At 32.4% G+C, this 21376-nt stretch overlaps 4 protein-coding genes across 5 annotated transcripts in view; 3 read left to right on the top strand and 1 right to left on the bottom strand.

Annotated features, from left to right (window-relative positions):
• Nucleotides 1-522: 522 nt before the first annotated feature.
• Nucleotides 523-1783, top strand: LOC119832516 (lactosylceramide 4-alpha-galactosyltransferase-like). Its single transcript, XM_038356177.1, has 3 exons — nucleotides 523-543; nucleotides 619-1217; nucleotides 1651-1783. The coding sequence occupies exons 1-3, from the start codon at nucleotides 523-525 to the stop codon at nucleotides 1781-1783; spliced, it is 753 nt and encodes a 250-aa protein (XP_038212105.1).
• Nucleotides 1784-4293: 2510 nt separating this feature from the next.
• On the bottom strand, nucleotides 4294-4953 carry LOC119832375 (40S ribosomal protein S24). The gene is made up of 2 exons (XM_038356044.1): nucleotides 4794-4953; nucleotides 4294-4688 (listed from the first exon to the last, which is right to left on the bottom strand). Exons 1-2 carry the CDS (start codon nucleotides 4841-4843, stop codon nucleotides 4340-4342), a joined length of 399 nt encoding a protein of 132 aa, XP_038211972.1. The 5' UTR covers nucleotides 4844-4953; the 3' UTR covers nucleotides 4294-4339.
• Nucleotides 4954-6719: 1766 nt separating this feature from the next.
• LOC119832560 (monocarboxylate transporter 9-like) lies at nucleotides 6720-16122 on the top strand. Of its 2 annotated transcripts, XM_038356225.1 has the most exons (7): nucleotides 6720-6970; nucleotides 9869-11361; nucleotides 11435-11908; nucleotides 12146-12367; nucleotides 15095-15380; nucleotides 15801-15981; nucleotides 16025-16087. In XM_038356225.1, exons 2-6 carry the CDS (start codon nucleotides 10138-10140, stop codon nucleotides 15950-15952), a joined length of 2358 nt encoding a protein of 785 aa, XP_038212153.1. In that variant the 5' UTR covers nucleotides 6720-6970; nucleotides 9869-10137; the 3' UTR covers nucleotides 15953-15981; nucleotides 16025-16087. The 2 variants fall into 2 exon arrangements, with proteins under 2 accessions (XP_038212153.1, XP_038212152.1); XM_038356224.1 differs by having other exon boundaries at nucleotides 15801-16122.
• Nucleotides 16123-17834: 1712 nt separating this feature from the next.
• The window catches only part of LOC119832717 (monocarboxylate transporter 9-like), a 24554-nt gene continuing 21012 nt past the window's right edge, over nucleotides 17835-21376 (top strand). Inside the window, exon 1 of the mRNA XM_038356444.1 lies at nucleotides 17835-18022. The gene's annotated coding sequence lies outside the window, so the exon portion shown is untranslated. The remainder of the gene's footprint in view (nucleotides 18023-21376) is intronic.

Consider the following 21376-nt stretch of genomic DNA (forward strand, 5'->3'; position numbering starts at 1 on the left):
CAAACGCTGTTCTGCCTTACTCTTATCGTTTAGTGGTATGAAAAATAGATGTTAGCCGATTCTCAGACCTACCCAATACGCTTACCAAATTTCAGAGGAATCCGTCAAGCCGTTTCGGAGGAGTATAGAGACTAACATTGTGACACGAGAATTTTATATATATAGATGTACATTGTATCTATTGGTAAAAAGTACATGATTTTTCAAGTACTAGTATATATAGTGAAGTATACCTAAGCACTAAAACCGTGCTTCCAGAACTGAAATGTAACTTTCTATGAACTTTTGTTATGTTCAAAGAAATATTCTTCTGATTCGCCTGCAAAGACAAAATGTAATGTTTGCATTGGTAACACCATACCGTTTCTAACAATGACTATATTATAATATTAAAATACACCGAGCCGTTGAATAAATGTTTGTTTTTAAAACAAAACGTGTAGTGCACAGGTGTAATGAGTTGTAAATTAACTATTTTTAATTAGTGTAGTTTATTTGATAAGAAGTCCATAAAGTATTAAAATGTTCATTAATACCAAAGTGGTTCGTAGAAAAGTTTTATATTCGTGCATATTATGTGTTTTCGGAGTGAGTTCATATTTATATTTTCATGTTCAGCAAGGACCATCTCTTGATGATTTACTGAATACAAATACTATAGACAATTTAACGTGTCACTATGTGTATTCCGATGATGCCTTACCTTTATATGATGCTCGAGTTTTTAAGCCGCCAAAGGAATCTATTTTCTTTCATGATACAGGTTGTAAAGGTACCCTGAACTCTCGACAGCTTTGTGCAATAGAATCGGCCGCTCGAGCGAATCCAAATAGACAAGTATACGTGTTTTTCAGTGCACCTGTATCTGAATTTGCGGTGCTAAGTGATCTCGCAGTTTTAGACGACTTCAGTAATGTGCATTTGGCGCGTATTCACATAACCGATTATGTGGCAGACAGTCCTGTGGAACATTTGGTACAGACTGGCGTTCTAAATAAGACCAACTGGGGTATCGAAAACACGTCGAACGTTTTAAGATTCCTCACTCTTTATAAATGGAGTGGCGTGTATTTAGACACGGATGTGGTTGTGGTTAAATCTTTCGATTCTTTGCCAGCGAACTGGATTGCGAGAGAGGATAGAAAAATGCTGAATGCAGCTGCTATGTCACTGTCTGAAGATCATGTTGGGCGGTATTTTGCGACTCTTTTCCTTGAGTAAGAACAAGCAAAATTTAATTTGTTCGGTTTTAGGAAACATATTATATGCATATTTACATGTAAAAATTTGTAATTATTGAAACAGCACTCGATCTCTCTAATTTTATAACGATCGGGTTTTCTGTTGCGCTTCTAAAAAAGCGCTTTAAAGCGCTTCCCGCATCTGTTTCTTTGTAATCTGATGGGGTTTTTTGGAATCGATAGAGTGATTCAAAAGGAAGGTTTATATGTATAATAACATCAATTCAACCACTCAGAATTTAACGCGTGCAAAGCCGTGGACAAACCCTCTCATTGTATAGGTATGAATCAAAAGTAGGTTATGATTTATGATCCCTTCTCCACTTTTAAATGCGAATCCTTAGACACATATTTATTCCTGTTTCGATTGTACGATAAAACATAAACAGTTAATCTATTACATTTATAGGGAAATAGCGATGAATTACAGACCAGATATCTGGACCCACAACGGACCAGGCGCCGTCACTCGGGTGCTGACGAGAGAGTGCATTGTTAAAGAGGCTGTCTTAATGACGGCAGCAAACTGCAAAGGTACGTAATATAGCTCGTAAGTCGCAAGGAACTTGGACTATAGGTACATATATAATTACGTAGGTCTATTAATAATTTGATAGTCAACTACTGCTTATGTGTACGTGGTATGAATTACATGTGAAAATTCGAAGATTATCACATCCGCCCATGATCATTAACATGATCATAACAAATAATATATATATATATATATATATATATATATATATATATATATATATATATATATATATATATTATTTAAAGTAAAATCAGTGGCGATTTTTTAGTCAATAATATATAGCAATATTTTTCTAATTTTTTTCTCTATTCTAAAAAAATTAATTTGTCTCATACATTACATTAAATGATTTTTAGAGTATTCACTAATATGAAGCTATTTATTTGATCAATCTGTTTTTTTATTTACTTGTTTTTCATTTGACTCATTGTAAAGTTCTTACGTTACTCTACACAGGAAGAGTATTTTTTTTTAAGTTACATGTGCCTTTTTTTCTAAAATCGCAAGCGAATCAATTTGAATCAGTCATAAAGCAGTTAAGTTAATCATAAAGTTCAATTATTTTTTTTGTAATCGAAGTTAAGTGGTAATTAAAAAATAAAGTATGCCTTCATTAAAGGGAACGCAATTACTAATTAGGTACTCAATTGAGACATGAGACGTAATATGCCAACTGTAAATTATTGATTGATTAGTTTTTTTTTTCATCCATTCTGTAACATTCATAGTCCAGACTCTAGAGGATAACAATTATACATGTTTACATATAATCCAAGTGCCAATCATTTAAATAATTTTATAGGATTCACAGTTTTGCCGCCAAAATTCTTCTATCCAATCCACTACGGCGTAAGGAATCGTTACTTCACCGCTGGCTACACCGAAAGGACGTCAGCAGCGTACGTTCACCATCTTTGGAACCGACTAACACATCATTTAGTTGTACCAAAAAATTCATTATATTACAACTTGGCTAAAGAATATTGTCCATCAGTGCATACTTTCTATGGTGATAAATTTGGCATGTAATTATGTGTAAGGAAAAGTAAATGTTATGGGATAATGAAAATTTTTCATAGTAAACAGATTAAATATTAAATGTGTATTGATAATAGCGCCATCTAGAAGTTAATGATTATGAAATTTGATTTTGAAAATTGTTCCATGTATTTGTGATTATTAAAATAGATACACAGGTAGTTGAATATTCCCTATTGCTTGTCGAATGAACTCTTAACAAAACAAAACATGTCAAACACAATATTTTGTATATTTTCAAAACAATCAGCCACTAAATATGCTAAAAAGCTAACAACTAAACTGAAACTACAAGGTAGTAAAATGAATAATAATAACCTCAAAAAATATAAAAAAAGTTTGGGTATGACTTGGCAATTTTAATCACCACAGGACATAATTATAGTAAGTATATAAATATCACATAGCAAACAGTTATACAGTGTACTTCTTCTACAATTAAGTTTTGAAGTTCTGTAAATATTTATAACATATTTGTTGTGAAATTGAATTTGAAACAAAATCTAACATAATACCTACATTGTCTCACTGTGGCAATGTGAACAGTGCAAAATAAAGACAAGAGATGAAAATATAAACAACTATCTGTTAGTCCTGTATTTGCCCATGTTACATGTATAGCCTATGTCACCCAGTGTAGTTACAGCTTTCTAATAGCGAAAAAACAATTTAAAATTGGTCCAGTGGTTTTTGATTGAAAACATTACAAACATACAAAAACATAAGTTTCCACTTTATAATATTAGTGTAGAAATGGTCCTATCCAAATAAACTTCATATTTCATATATTAAAAGGTATTCTAATGTAAAGAAGAAATCATATATTCTATCTTCCTAAAGAAAATTCAAGATAGTATTTGTAGCGAGAATGTTGGAATTTATTATGAGAATGAAGAACACTCTGTGCCTCCATAGACAGATTTTATTTACTGAGTTTGTTATAAGTTCTACATCCGAAATGTAATAAATTCTTATAATAATTAACATTTCGATATTCCTACGGGATACGGACTTACGCGGGTGAAACCACGGGGTGCAGCTAGTAGTTGGATAATTGTGAAAATTTGAAACCAGCTTGTGACTTGCTCATCTTTTGATCAAAACAGCGTAATATAACTGATGATATTAAGACATTTCAAATTAAAAATATCAATACTTAAGTATATAATCTCTGTAATACAAAAATACAATAGACTTTTAAGCAAAATATAACTTATTTATAGTATATTGAATGTTATTTCTAACAGAATTTGTTAACTTGTTTAATAATTTCATTGCTCACACAAAGGGCAATTTTATACATTAATTAGCAAATGTTTTGATATTTTCTAAAGAATATCGTTAAATTATTATGATGTCAATAGTTTTGGCAAAAGAGTATATTGATATTCTAAATTATGATGTCACTATAAATCACAAAAGATGTTTCTAAATGATTTGAATAAGATATAAGGAATCATAAATACAAACACATAATGCAGTTTTTTTGGAGTTTATTTACTTACAGTCCTAAACCGTCACATCACTTCTTGGCAGCGGCACCTACTTTGGATTTCTTAGTACCACGCACCTTCTTCATTCTGTTCTTACGTTCCTTACGCTGTTTGCGTGTAGGCCTCTTCTTTTCATAGAGGCCGTGGCGGGCTAATCTGTGTTTAGGCTCAAACTTCTTAGCAAAGTCAAGGGTGTCGTAGATAAGTGCAAATCCAGTGGACTTGCCGCCACCAAAGTTCGTCTTGAAACCGAATACGAAAACAACGTCAGGTGTCACTTTGTACATTTTCGCCAGCTTTTCACGGATTTCTGTTTTGCTGACGGTGGGCTTGCCTGGATGGAGGACATCGCAAACCATCTGCTTGCGGGCCAACAATCTGAAAACCATACAAACGTTGTCACATAACCTGTCATCGTGGGGTGGACGCGTTTAACACATGAAACAAACATTTTGCGATGCTTTCTATAATATGCACTTTTACCTGTTGGTCATGAATTTACGAGTACGGATAGTTGCTGTACCTTCACTCATTTTGAATTATTTTAGGGATTTCGGCGTACTTTACGCACGTGTCTCCTAACAACTTCACAAGGAAAAAGAACGTGTTGGTGTTGCCATGAACACTATTTAATTTTACAATTGTCATTTAAGGCATTTTTGACATTCGCCTTAAAATATATACTATTAGGTAAAAGCCGTAGGCAAAACATTTGTGATATTAAATAAATATTAAACGATTTGCAACGATTTTTTCATATCCAGGAATTATATTTTACATTCAAGGTATAAGCCGGTTATAAAAAGAATTTAATAAACATTTAATAACAGTGTTGCCATTAAGAACTAGGATGAAAATAATGAGTAAATTTTATTATAAATTTCTTTAACCAGATAACTTTAAGTCAGTTTCAATCGATTAATACTAAATTGTGAACAAAATTTAATAAGTTCACTTATTATTCATGAAAATTATGTGCCAATAAAAGTCTATACAAATCGCATCGTCCACACGGAAAAAATAAATCATTTGTAATTCAGCCGTATTTGGAAGAACAAATTCTGTTTTCACATTCAAACTATACATAATTATGCAGTGCAAAACTATAGGTACTTATGAGTACATAACATATAAATATTATTTCATCATTTGGTTGTCGAAAGGACACGTATCTACCAGGAAATCCTAAGTTATTAATTTAAATAGCTGTCATTGACGATGGCGCCATTTTTTAAATTCAAATGTTTTTGGCATTTATAAATAGGTACTATTTTTTAACTTTATTTTTAACAATACAAATTACAAATATGTAGGTAAGTACATACCTATGTACCTGCATGATTATAATTTTTAGTGGTTTGTGTTTGTTTCAATTATTTTTGAAATTATGATGTGCAATAAAGAATGAATGCGGAAAGTAAATGTATCGATTTGAGATACCTACGTAAAATATTTGTACCTCGTACGTGATGAGTTTTCGCATTATTGGCATGTTAAGATTGCACTTGACCTCATTAGAAAAAGCTTCAAAAAGAAGGAATAAACGCGATTCTATATATACAATTTAAGTTTCTTTCGTTTGAATATACAGAAGACATTTGTGATTGTCTTTTAAGAAAACAATACGAAATAATACGCTTAATGTCAAAGGCTTTTGATTTTGTACGCCTTACATAAAATTTTATTTTTAGTTGCATTACGAACGTAGGAGTATTGCTATCACTTAATGTCCAGGCGCTAGTAATGCAGTTCTAACATTATGTTTCCTTTCACGCATACCTATTTTATTTTCATAAATCTATTAGATTTATAGACAAGTACTTAAGGGAATCATAAATCCCCATTGACGTCAGAGGTAAGCCGCACACCCTTAAAAACATTGTCTTTCCGCTACATCAATATTCTATAAAAAAACAACTTAATGTTATTATATCACAAATCACTCTCAAGGGACCATGTCTTCATAACGAGCAAATATTTTGTTTTCTTGCAAAGATTAGACTAAGCTCAGACTGACCTAATCGTACACAGTAGTGTATAATGTAAATCTATATCTAATTTTTGAAGAGTCTGTAATACATAAATTGCAGCTTTATAAATTAACTATTATTTAGATTCATATTTTTTAGAAGTTTAACAATTTTGATGAAATAAAAAAATAAACTAAAAGTCTGTTCATGGCAGTAAAAGTTAGTAAGATAATAGGAATATTATTCTTTAAAATAACAATGTAGTTTTTTAGTCTGAATCTCCTTAATGAACAAAAAAAGCATATAGATAATAATCCGATAGATTATAACAACAATTTTTTTACAAGTTCAGATTAATTGATAAATTTGTCACTATGCAACTGATATTAAATCGATGAATTAAATAACTGATAACATAATTAAGAGTACTTACCCAATCATATGTCTGAGATATTTTTTCACGTTAAACTTTATGACGTCACGTCCAAGACCATTGAATGAGACCCTTCGCGGCCCATACAGCACCATTGACTCACCGTGTTTACGGTAAGAAAGGAGGGGCGGGTGGGATCTTTATAGTGGTTGTTTTACTACGATAATATCGATCGTTTCTTGACGCCAGTTTCACACGATAACGTGCGTTGGAAGTGGATGGTCCTGTGTAAAACGAAACCGAAAGTCGACGAACCGGTATGTGTGCCGAATTCATTTATAATGACATTCATTTTAATTATACGGCTCTATGCTATATAGTAATCGTGTGCCTTTTATCTCCGTATATTTTTGTATTGCCACGTGGTTGTCTAATAATAGGTTTATGATTTTGTAATTTTTCCTCGTTAATAATGTTATGAGATCATTTCGTAGTAGTTTTTTTTATGGGTTCATTAAATTTATTTTAATAATATGTAAGTGTCGAGTTATGGGCTTAAACTTTTTTCTCATAGGTTACGTAGTTAAATTAAAAAGTGATATTTTTAAATCATACATAGCTATATTGCTTTTGTGATATTTTATTATATTATAGTATGTTTAGTTACAGTACGTTTTACGTGCTTATAACTCCTTAAGCAGTCGCCAGACAGTCTGTCTCTGAAGTCTGAAGTCTGACCTGGTTCAATATTCTAAGGATACGAGCGATAGAAAAACGTTATATAAACTGCGTTTATCTGTGATCATTTAAAAAAAACTGCAACAAGATATTTAAAAAAAATGTAATTACATCACTATAGTTCCTCCTATTTGCCTAATTGCTTAATAAATATTATGCCTTTTTAAATAAAGTTTATTGTATTACTTAAAACGGACTGCAAAAAAGGAAGAGATAATCAATTCGATTGAATTGTATATTTTGTGTTTGTTGCATCATAACTTTAAGCTAGTATTAGTTAGTTGTAAGCTAGTACCTCCCATATGGTTCAACTTAAATTTGGTCTAGTTGACAATTTGAAGGTTATAGCTTTTTGATAAAAAAATAATCATTATAATTTAGATCTATACCGTCGGTTGACTCTCGATAAAAGTTAAGCATGAGCTTATTTTCATAACATTTTATGAAGTTCAATAAGTTAATATTTGTTGAACGCATTAACTATTGGCTTAACGTTTACACAAGAAAATATCCAACTAATATTATAAACACGAAAACTTTATTTTCCTTGGGAGATCCGGAATAAAAACGAGCCAGTGTCCTTTATTGAGAAAAGTATCCCTGTATCAAATTTCATCCAAATCAGTCATTGGTTTGGGCATGAAGAAGTGACCCACAGACTTATTTTTGCATTTATAATATTAGTAGCTATAATAGAAAGAAATAAGAAAGAAAGAAAGTTTATTTAAAACCCCAAACACAATCCTAACATTAACTTATACTAAAAGGGCGGACTTATAGCTCAGTGGTGTGGTGCTAAAAAGGGTAACTACTCAATATGTGCTAGGCGTAATGCGCAGCGCTGATTTTCAGTAGCCCCTTGTTAATAAATAACAAAAAATGTACATATAATAACATTCCCAAACTCGGTAAAAGAAATATGTAAAGCGTTTTATGAAAAATGAGAGTCGTGCTTGAGTTTCTGAGAGGTGAAGGTATATTGCTTGTTGCCAAGAACTGCCTCTAAAAATGGCATAAATAAGATACATTATAAACGGGTACCACGAATATAACCTCATGCTTCAACTGGTAATTTGTATAGGAATAAATTATTTATCATCGTAGTGACCTGTATATTATAGACTAAGAAAAAGATCGGGTAGAGCACTATTAATAACATCCCCTGATCAATGAGTAATAACCCGGTGGGAATAGCTGCGAAGTAATTTATGTTTGGCTCTAGTATTATATTGTGCCATAATTTTCATGTATTTAATTTCTTAATATTAAATGCATTGAAAAAGAAGTAAGCAAACAATAAAATATACTAAAAAGAATGTCCTACTAATATTATAAATGCGAAAGTTTGTGAGTTTGTGTTTGTACTCTTTCACGCAAAAACTACTGAAACGATTGCAATGAAATTTGGTATGTACATAGCTGGACAACTGGAATAACACATAGGCAACTTTTTATTCCGCTATTCCTACGGGATACAGACTTACGCGGGTGAAATCGCGGGGCGCAGCTAGTAAGCTATATGTTCAAAAAGTCGGCTTTGTTGCTAATAAGTAATCTCTTCCAACCTGGCTGGCGATGGCATAAAACCTTTATATAATAACTTAAAATAAGAAAAAAAAAACATATAGAATAAAATTTAGTACCTTCTAGATGTAAGTAAGTACCTTATACTGCTACTACAGAATTTAAGCAATCATCTCGTTTATCTTATCTCTTAATTGATTAAATACTATCGGCCCATCCCGGCTTCGAACATGGTATGTTTATAGGTACTCGGGGATCACGTAGTTACTGAGATTAGCGCGTTCAAACAAACGTACGAAATAACAATACTTCAGCTTTATTTTATCAGCAGTGTAGTATTATATTATCTGTGTTACACCAAATTTTCTTCACAAAACTTATAAATTTTTTATAATGCTTCCTATCAATATTTCCATAGCGGATTAATTGATTTACCTAAAGTGTGTTGTAGGCAATTTTCCTAATGAAGAGCTACGATCTTTCGGTGATAAAATAGAGTCAAGGCTAGACAGGCTATTAGAAATAGGGAAAAAGCGCCCTATAAAAGTGCAGTTCACGGTCACATGAACTATTTTTAACATTAGATAGACGCGCAGTAGCTGTGTTCAATAATCTCATAATATTACGCTTCCTGTGTTTATTTGCTTTTTTAGACTTAGCCCTGTGAACTACTGATAGATTTTGAGAAATAACGTATTGACCCAAGTACTTTTACTTTTTTTTAATCTGGATTTCGAATTATTAAAAAAATATATTAAAAAGTCACATGAGTATTATAGATTTCGCTGACATTTCTTTGATTGATCTTTATTTTGATATTGGTAAAATTTATGATATATAAAACCAGTCGTTATTGTTTTTTGCGATGCAGTTTACGAGGAATTTCACTATACGCAATAACTATAGAAATATATGAAACATCTCTGTTCTAATTCTGATATTTTTCTTTTCAGGTGCAGCGATTTGTGGTTTCAAAGACTTTGTACTAGAATTTTAACTTTCTAAGACCGTGACGACCTTGCATGGGTCACTTTAAAACTGCCTACTTCAGCCCTTTGATAAAGATCTTCATGGTACCTGTTGAAAACAAGCCGAATACCTTAAAACTAAACAGCGTGGCTAGACAGTCTAGTAGATATTCAGCCAGAGATCCAAGATTAAGACGTTAATCTATTATTTGAATCAGTCTTTACTGCCAGTATTATTCGTAGCATAGTAAGATATGGAGTTAGACGAAAAATCTTCTGTAGTATTGAGAAATCGCGCGCCAAAAGATAATTTAAAAATCCAAGATGCAGTGCGTGAATCTTTGCTAACTGATTCCACATCGGGTATAGTTAAAGGCGACGGTGATACTACAAGTGTTGGTTCTACATCGTTCTCTAGTCCAGAAGTGGAAGTTAGTAATAAAGACTTACTTGCCGTTAATGGTAAGGAAAATCATAAAGGTCTCGATGGACAATGCACAAAAGTAAAAATTGATATAGACAATGAAATAAAAGATCATGTTAAGGAAAACGACGTGAAAGAAAAACAAAAACTTATTAAGGTCTCTGAAGTTCCTAAAGCGAAGATACCAGACGGTGGATGGGGATGGGTGGTTGTATTTTCTTCATTTGTCATCTCAATGATTGCTGATGGTATAAGTTTCTCATTTGGATTGCTGTATATGGAATTCCTTGAAGAATTTAAAGCTAGTAAAGCAACTACAGCATGGATTGGAAGTCTTTTTATAGCTGTACCCCTTTTATCAGGGCCAGTAATGAGCGCTCTGGTGGATAGATATGGTTGTCGAAGCATGACAATACTGGGAGGTTTAATTTCCACGCTTGGTTTTGTACTGGCGTCAGTTTCAAATTCGATTGAATTGATGATGTTGACGTTTGGCGTGATTGCTGGTCTGGGCCTCGGTCTTGTCTACGTCACTGCGGTTGTTTCTATTGCTTATTGGTTTGAAAAGAAACGGAATCTTGCGGTTGGTTTAGGAGCTTGTGGCACTGGGGTTGGTACATTTATCTATGCTCCAATGACCCAATATTTTATAGAAGAATACGGTTGGAGAGGTACAATTCTCTTGTTGGCTGGTACTTTGCTTAATTTGTGCGTCTGTGGGTGTGTTATGAGAGATCCTGATTGGTGGATCTTGGAGCAGAAGAAGGAAAAATCTGAAAAGGACGATGAGAAGTCTACGAAAGATGATCTGAAATCTAAAAATTCTAGTTCCGCCTCAATTGCCAATTCCGTAACTTATAATGATAATGAATATTCCCGTGGGAAAAACATGAAGCGTCTTATATCAAAGGGTGTTCCCGCAGAGAAAGTGATAAAAGATGAAGTAGCTACTATACGGCGTCGTGAAATCATGGTATTAATGAAAAAGAAGAACGATGAGAGGAAATCCAGATCTCTGATAGATATGCCAACGAACATGAGCAATGTAGTTGAGGTATGTATATACACACACATTGAAATATAAATAATAATATACTTTATTATAGCAAAATTTTATACATTTTCAGATGAACAGTGGCTTTACAAACACAAGCAAAGAGTGTGATGATGGCATGAAGTACGTGTCATTCGCAAGTAATATACACAATCGAGATGTAGCTATAAGGAAAAGTCTAGAAGCTAATGTGATTACTCAGCCGCTTGTTAAAAATAAAGATGAAGTAGCAGAAAATAATGCAAATGTTGAAAAGACAAAAGACGATGAGAAATCGATTGATGATCAAAATAAAGCAATAAGAAGATCAATGTCTGAAGCAAAAGATCTGAGACCGCTCTTGAAACAAGACAGCAAAGACAATAGACGCGATTGGTTTAAAAAGCAATTATCTGTTAATCATCATTATTTACGTGATTTGAAAATGCCATTAAATTCTATAAGCCATAGGAACGCGATATTGAATATAAAACGTTATAAGTTGAAGGCCTCGTCTTGCCCTGATATATTTAAAAATTCAATGATGACTGTTAATGAAGAGGAGGAGGTGAGTACAGTTTGATATAAGACATATGAATAAATTATTAAAATAACATAAATAAGTACTACGACCATTAAAATTTACAAAAAAAGATATGTATATCAAAAAATAAAGCCAATCTGTTAAGTCATTAACACAATATAACACATAAACTGGATATTAATAAACTTGAGATATCTGTATCTGGAAAAACGGCATCTATTTAAGGTTCATTTATAGCAATATACACCTTATTGCCTACAGAATTGGTACGACGATTGCGTCACCGTACTAGCGGACATGTTCAACGTGGAACTGTTCAAAGAGGTCACGTTCATCATTCTCTGTGTCGGCACCATCATCATATTCGTCTGGTTCATTGTGCCGTACTTCTATCTCGCTGAGCACATGGTGAACAACGGGTACAGTGATGATGATGGCGCGGTGATGTTGAGCTTGATAGGCATCACCAATACTATTGGCATGGTGAGTTGATTGTACTATTGTTGTTGTTGACGGTATTATAAATACAGGGTAAGAGGTTTTTTACGGATTTTAATGTTGGTATACCAGCTCACACGAGAGACGTCCTATATCTTCGTGTTCTCATATTCAACATTTATTTATTTACTTAGACTTCGAATTTGTCGACTTCTAAATCAACAAAGTTCCGAAATCGACATCTTCAGTACAAATCATGCCCAAACCTCCGCCGTGCATTTCTAAAAATATTATAACGCTGATGTGTATTATGCAGTATAACATTGCAATGTTTTCTTTATACTTTAGTTTTAAGATGTTTTAGATGTTTAATTTATATGTATGTTGTGTTTACCTTTTAAAGGTGTGCACTTAGCTCTTAATTTTTTTTTATATTTACTTGATATAATTTCTTTACTGTAATACCTGTTGGTGAACCTAAAATAAATAAAAATAAAAAAGACTTCCTTTAGAAGCACTTTTGAATTGTTATAACACAGTTTTTATATTTACCACAGCTTTGGAAAGCAGTTTTTCCCACTGACAATAAGAAATAATAACAAAAATAATTATCGAAGTCGTTCCAGCTGTTAAAGGAAAAAAGGAATTTATTTTAATATGTTTTTATTAGCGTCACTTGTATGTTTGTAACTGACTCTTTTAGACTCGATGTTGTTTTTTGACCCGCTTTAAACGGACAGAATTTAAACCTTGCACTTAAGGATCGGTGAGGGTGACTAATTGGCAATACATTAATTTAATGACTTTATTTTATTACCCTGACTATTGTCACCCGGACATATATTTTCCTTATGTATACCTTCTCCGTATAAGAGTGAGGTAAGTTCGTTGTTTTCTCAGTAAAACGTGTAGTTTTTTTCTATACCTATGTATAGAAATGTTTCGAATAGATTGCACGGTCGTGGTCACAGGCATTTATTTATTATATTTCCATTATGTATTTTACAAGACGCTAGTCCCGGCTTCGCCTGGATATCACGATTCCTCTTTTATCCCAAGCGAGCATTTATAATAAGTATCCTATCACCCAGCTAGAGGCTATGAGTAAGTCAGCTCATACCCTGTCTATATACCAAATTTCATCAAAATCCGTTCAGTAGTTTCGGCATGATTGACGTACAAACATCCAAACAAACAAACTTTCGCATTTATAATACTACTAGCTGTGGTGTATAATTCGCCTGTGTAACCATGTATCCCGTAGGAACAGCGGTATAAAAAGTTACCTATGTGTTATTCCAGTTGTCTAGCTATCTACGTACCAAATTTCATTGCAATCGGTTCAGCAGTTTTTGCGTGAAAGAGTAACAAACATATACACATACACATACATCCAACCTCACAAACTTTTGCATGTATAATATTACTAGGATTAGTGTGATAATTAATTCTCGTTTATAAACACGATGACACAAAGAATTGTTATGTACATATTACATATTATGTAGAACTAATAAGTAAAATTTATACTATTTTAAAAGATCAACTAGAGTTTCTTACCGGCTCTTCTCTGTAGAAACTGCTTTCCGAACCGGTCGTAAATGATATAACTGTGTAATATATGACAGTTCAAAGGTAATTCTATAAGAATTCTAATTAGACTTCTTCATATTCAATTGAATAAATTAATTATTGAGTGTGAGTTGATTGATTTATTTTATTTAAATACCCGCGTAGCACGGGTTCAATTTAAATAGAAAAATATTTTTAAAATGTGTTCCGTCACATAGGCATAATGTACCTAAACCACTCAGTGATTACCTACCTATGCAATGCTTATAAAACTTTTTAAATCGGTACGATATATCCTACGGATTTCGGCGTAAAATCAGAGACAATCAACAAGACATCTTTACTACCATATGCGTTTATTTCTCCAAATAAGAGACAAACAAATATTATTAGAAAATATAAAACTTATATAAAATTAAATAATATCTCAAAAAAGAGCAACATAAAAATATTGAAACTATATGAACTTATATAATTAACGTTCAATAAATAATGACAAAAATAGAAAATCCAGAAAGCAAATGTCACCTGATATTTACGCATCTGTGCCAAATTCTTGCACTTACCACAGACTAAATATAACCGAAGGTTTAGGATATATTCGGATGTTATCAACAGTGGCTTGGAAATTTGAAGTATAGATTCATATTTTGTTCTTGCCATTAATTATTGTTTAAAAATTTTTATAACAGTTTAAGAAGTTTAATGAAGGAAGGTAATACCTAAGACGCAATAAATTTTCTGGGTAAAAGATTTACATACCAATATTAAGAAGTAATGTTTTCTTCTTTGAACGCGCTTATCTCAGGAACAACCGGAAGGAATAAAAAAAATATTGTTTTGAGTGGACGTTTGAGTAAACATTTTTTGTGTAACTTTCAATGTAGAATCGAGTGGCTTTGTATCCGATTCCTGGTGTCTGTGCCAGGGCACAGATGGCTGATTGCCTACTTATTCGTAAATAAAACTGGTCAGTGTAACTGATACTTTATATATGCCCGACCCTCCAAGGAGGTTTTAAAAAAAATTATAATAAAAACTCTTTATCCCTTACACAGCTCCTACATCTTATCCAAATCATATAAAGTATGTTTTTTTAGTTCTTGCCATGCGTGGCCGGTTTTAGAGGTTAGATCTAGTATATTATGTTCTCCAATAAAGGAAATATAATAAATATTAATTTTCGGTTATTCCCCACAGGTGGGCCTGGGTTGGATAGGGGATTTTCCCAGTGTTTCCATCGGCAATTTATACGCAGCTTGTCTCTTGTTCTGCGGCGCGTCAGTAGCTGCTATACCTATAGTGGTCTCGAATTATTGGCTCTTGGCCTTCGCTTGTGGAACATTTGGCTTGATGTTTGCCGCCTCCTTCACTTTTGTACCAAGTTTGCTGGTGAAGCTGATCTCGCTGGATGACTTTACGTCGGCGTATGGGCTGGTGCTGTTGGCTGAGGGGATCGGCCATTTGATTGGCCCACCGTTGTCTGGTAAGTTCTTATAAATGTATAGCCGGAAGATCGTATGCTTTTCCATACCCTTCCCAGTACTTTTCTTTATTCCCTCCTCAATCCTTTACTAATCCTTTATTCAGTAAAGCTGGCAATCTATAGCTATTTAAGTAAAACGTCATTAGCTATATGTGTATGAAATGGCGCATGATTATTATTAATTGGGCATAGACAAATGTTTATGGGCGGTGCTGGTCACTTACCATCAGCACATCAGTATCATCAGTGATCCACAAGTCCTTTGCCAACTATGGCATAAAAATAATTATTTAGGACGCCTGATGTGTATATGCTTGTATGTTTAAAATCTTTTTTTATGCTATGTATGTTTCCAACTTAATAATTCGGAAAATAACCTAAGGCTAGACCTAGACTAAAGACAGTTTATCATCACCTCAGGCCTCATATACGACCTGACATTCTCGTGGGAGTTGTCCTTTTACCTTGGCGGGGGCTGGATTATAATGGCTGGTGTACTCACAGCCTTCATTCAACCGATCAGATCCTACCAGCAGAGGAGAGCAACAGAACGAAATACAGAGATTATATGAATTACATTCATCAATAAGTTGGTTTAGTTATTTGCTGATAGTTTAGAATCTAAACATCAAACGATTTGAGAAATTTTGAAAGAATAGAAAAAATTCGATCACGGGGCGGGATTCGAACTCACGTTTTTTGCTAAACCGTAGCAACGCCTAGCCTCTCGGCCACCCGTGATCTCGCCACAGTAATCGAATTTCTTCTACTCTTTCGGTTTCATGTGCCTAAGGAACAAAAAACGCGGGTTCGAATCCCGCCTCGTGATCAATTTTTTTCTATTCTTTCAAAATTTCTCATTTATAAAAAAGCATTTCAATGCTATAAAAATAAAAATTAAATCCAAAGGTTTGCTGAAATGGTATATTCGCAATTATTCTGAAGTCTATATTGGCTACACGTTTCATGATAATATGTCATCTCAATTTGATAGAAATTGATAATGTGTCTTGGCTTAAAGTAAATTAAGTGATAACAAATCTATCATAATTGTTTTTGGGTTAAGTTTTGAACAAAAGACCAATTTGAGGTAATTTGAATAAAACAAGCGATTAAGAAATCATTATTTAATGCGTGTATAAATTTTTGATAAGTTTTCAATTATTGATATGTGACTTACTGTTGGACACAAATATTTCAAATTTAGATACTTTTTAATTATTTGATAAAATTGATATTTAAGACATTCAAACCTCAATGATATCCAAGATATAATATAGGTACTAAAGATTTATTAATTCTAGAACTATCGGTAAATAAAGTACAGGTTTATATATTATATGTAGTAATAAAATAAAATTCATTATAGCCTCTCAATAAAACACCAAATAAACTATTGTGAATATATAATTCGCCTTCTAGTTTCGTAAATTTATTCTAAAATGTTCAATGAATGAACAAATTATGAAAACGAATTTTATTAAATTTATTACAATTTATTAAGCACAATTTTTGCCTCAACATACTATTAATAATTATTAGGATTATACTTAATGCATTTCTAGTCAAATTATAGTATTATTAAATAGACAAATTACTATTGTTATCGCTTTATGACATGTTATTACTTATTATGTAAGAAAATTAATAAATTACAATATTTCATTCTTATACGAGTTTTATTTACTTCTCTGTCCTATAAAACAACTTAACATATTCATTATAAATGCGAAAGTAAAAAACTATTTCTCCTTGTCACTTCTTCACGCCTAAACCACTGAACTGATTCAGATAAATTTTGGTACAAAGATAGTTTGTGACCCGACAAAGAGACATCAAATAGTTTTCATCCTGGACATCGTGCGGGATTTGGAACAATGTGGAGATAATCCCGATACTGTCTATCTCTTCCTTTAACTACGCGGGCGAAGCTGCGGGTCGAAACATGTACATAATTTAATATGTAAAATTATTTTGGGTATTACAGAATTTCCAAATAACGAACAGTAAAACCGTTATAAAAAGGCGTAAAAAAAAACAAAAATTTGTAATATTAACGCCTCGGCAATATTCTGTAGGCATTATTTAGGTAGAAATGTTAGATAGGTACATAAAAATATCCGGAGGTCATAGAGTTTATCCGCTTGACAATTATTATGACTAACCTCAACCTTTATGCAAATACATTTATGTTTTATTTTATTATTTTTTGTTATGTCAATAAATGTTGGCGCCCTTCATAATTTATCATTTGTGTAATTTTAAACAATAATTTAAATTAAACCAATTTACATCAGAATAAATAAAATTGCAAAATACAATAAAAAAAACTGCATCGCACGTGACCTTCACGGGTGAATAGTAAAATTCCGTTGATTCCCTGATGAGGATTACAAAAACAAATAAAAGCCAGCTATCTCATGTAAATAATGTTATCGTATGATAATTAAAAACGACACTTGTCGAGAGGAATTTCTGTGTAACGGACGTATTGTGAATAAAAAAATGGGAACCCGCACAACGAGGCGCGACGTTCCTTGTCACGCCTCTTAACTTAGTTCACTGGTGTTATTTTTGCAAACGCACGTCTGTGGTTTTCGTGAATCGGCGCTTCGACATCCGCGAGATTTCAACAGATTCAGGTATGTGTATTAATGTTATTTCGTAATTTATTGACTGAAGTTATTGCGATAAAAGTAGGTTTAATGTTAGGAGATAAGCGGTGTAACTTTCGGAGTCTTTTTGTATATTATTCATAGAATAGCAATAATTTTTGCACGGGATGTGATAAAGTTATTTGATGAACTCAAGTGTAGTTAATTGATACTCCAATATACATTTCAAAATTAGGCCAGACTGTAGAGTTTCACGTAAAATGTATTTAAAATAGCTATTCAAACTGGTTTTATCACATAACATTATATTAATGCTGATTCAAAAAGAAATCGATTTAGGTACCTATTACTCTAATGTCTTATTTTAACTGTCTTCATATAAGTTTTCTTTTCATTTCTCATAACTCTCTCATAACTTTTATTGAGCATGGCAAATCTCGTATGTTTTGCATACATTAAATATTAAATTACTCCCTTGAACACCTTTGAAAGTAATCTTTTGTTATGTTTATGATTGTTGGTATTGTCTAGAAGAAATCCGAGTTAACGTTGCTTCCAAGAAGCCTCTTATTATGTTATGGGAGCCTTGTAGTATGAGCAAACGTTTGGTTTTAATATGTATCGCTTAAGTACAACGATTACAGATATAGGACTTCAATAAAATACAAGAACGTGTGGTTAATATACAAATTGCTATGTAATTTAAACTGTAGGAACGACATAAGAAACTTAATTTTTGTTTTTTTGCCCATGTACGGTTCATTTAAAAGAAAATTCGGTATCCTCATAAAAAGTGTTTAAGTCGAAGCAAAAAGAGAAAATTCACCTAATAATGATAGCTTCTAATTATGATGAGAATGTAGGTAGGCATGACAGTAATTTACTAATTTTATTCTTAGAGGAATCGTTGCTGCCAAACAAAAATACGTCTATTTACAAGGTCTCCATTGACCACGAATTGATTGCGAACCTTGAAGCAACAATGACCTTTATCTCGTTACAGAAAATGATCACAATCGAGTAGCAAAAGTGTAGTTATTTATTACCAGTGTCGACAGCTTCAACGGTGTGCATTATGTAAAATAATCACTCTTTATTGTGTTTGCTGGTATTGATAAGATTTATTGTTGCATAATATGTATATTACACGCGAATCGTCTAGGTATCGTCTGTAATTTAGTCCCTGTATATTTATGAGCTTGAACAATTTTCCTTAAACCCCATTAAAAAAAAAATTGGTCAGCAACAAATTTCAATCACATTGCTGAGTCGTTCTCAACATTTCGTTGGTACTGTATATTGTAGGGTCGTTAATGCTTGTTGAAAAGTTGCCGCTCTAGGAGTGTCAACATTTAAACAAAGTTCCCAGCAACTTTGTTGGTCAACTGTTGCTCAACAAACGATTACCATAAGCACAAGGTTTAATTTTACAATGCATTGACAACAACAACGTCAATTGAATCAAATTGTAAGCCACTTGACAATGAGAGTATTTCTGATATTTATTATCCAAAATTATCACCCGTATCTAAATTGTAAAGTAAGTGCGAATTTGTATATATACGTTGAATCAATGCGCTTATTACTTGAGTAAATATTTATTTGTATGTATCGAAAAGTGAATATCATTTGTGTAGGTATTCCTTACTCTAATATGTTTTTTGTTACTTTTAATAAGCAATCGTTTTATTTAGTGCAAGTTGGTTTTAAAATAAATATATTATTACAGTGTATCTTATCATGTTTTTACTATTGACTGTTCAAGTTTTTTTTTCCATTATACGTTATATTTGCATTTTAAAATTTAAATTAGAAAATAAGTATCGTATATTATCGTAAAGGAAATTCCCATAGGAACGAGATATTTCACCGCGGATATATTATATTCTCCTAACCTCCTAACTACTAACTCGGGAGATAAAAATCACACAATTAAATTGTTCTGTTACGACGTGAAAGAATGGTAACAAAAAAAAAAAAAAACTTATTTCCGTATCTTTAACATAATTAGTAAGATGAAAATTACATAAGGGTAGTAAGAAAGTAAGGAAATATTTAAAAGAAATTGAAATTAATTACAATAAGTCTCATATGTAAATTTCTATATAAAAATATTAACAAACAAATAGGTTATCAAATACTAGCTGCGCTCTGCGGTTTTATCCACGTCAGTCCGTATTCTGTAGGAATATCGGGATAAAAAAATGGCCTATATGTTATTCTAGTTATCCATCATCTACGTACCAAATTTCATTGCAATCGTTTCAGTAGTTTTTGCGTTAAGGAATAACAAACACACACACACACACACACACATCTTCACAAATTTTCACATTTATAATATTAGTAGGACAGTAGGAATTTTAGTAGGATAAATACAAATAAATATCAGCCATACAAATATTCACCACTGTCCGTATATTATCAACTCGATGGCAACCGTATCGGTTAGGTAAACAAACCGTTTTTATGAATACAAAAATCCAGTATGGTGTAGCGGTTTACACAGGTAACAAAAGCAGTCTGTTTTTTACTTTTTTTTCTATTCTTTTTTTTTTTATTCGCAAAATACTGAGAAGAAACAAGGGACATACTTATACGCGCATCGCATAACTTTATTCGGTAAAAAAAAACTACGGCAATGGGAAAAAATGAAGATTCTATAAACGTGTATGTCCCTATAGAACCGAGCACCTGTCTTACCTATTTCGAATGTTGTTCAAAATATCAATAAATATCGAGGGATGTATGTTATCTTATTATGAACATTATTACTACCAATATGTCAATTAATTACTACCAATAACTACCAAAAATAACTCAATTCTCTCAAGGTATTGTAAGGGCCTTAACTTCTTTAGTTTATGGTATTTCTGTGGTATGACGACTCAAAAGTGCTTCTGTAAGAATTCTAATCAAAATAAATGAATGTTTTAGTTTGAGTTATATTCAAGCTTAGAATTAATAATAACCAATTGTTACCTCTAGCTGAGTTGGTTAGGGGTCACATTATAATCACGCGCTTAGTAATATTTTAAGCTCTAGGAAAAATTAAATCGCTTAAACTGAATATCTTATTAAAATATGTTGCTTAGAAGACATTAATCACACCTATCTTACCCTATTCCTGTTAATATTTACATGTTATTATTGTTGTTCTTTCTTCTACACATTTTATTCGAAACGATTCGACTGAAGACAATTTCTATTCTATATATACTATATATATTTCTATATCTATTTCTATATATACCTTTCCTTTTTGACGGTCACCCAATAAGTAATGTTTTTGAAAAACAATTTTGTTACCAATCAACTTTTTACCAAACAAAAATTATTCAACCTAACTGCTTCTTAAAATTTAATCTTTGAAGGACACAC

Source organism: Zerene cesonia, chromosome 15 (assembly GCF_012273895.1).
Source record: "Zerene cesonia ecotype Mississippi chromosome 15, Zerene_cesonia_1.1, whole genome shotgun sequence".
Classification (NCBI taxonomy): domain Eukaryota; kingdom Metazoa; phylum Arthropoda; class Insecta; order Lepidoptera; family Pieridae; genus Zerene; species Zerene cesonia.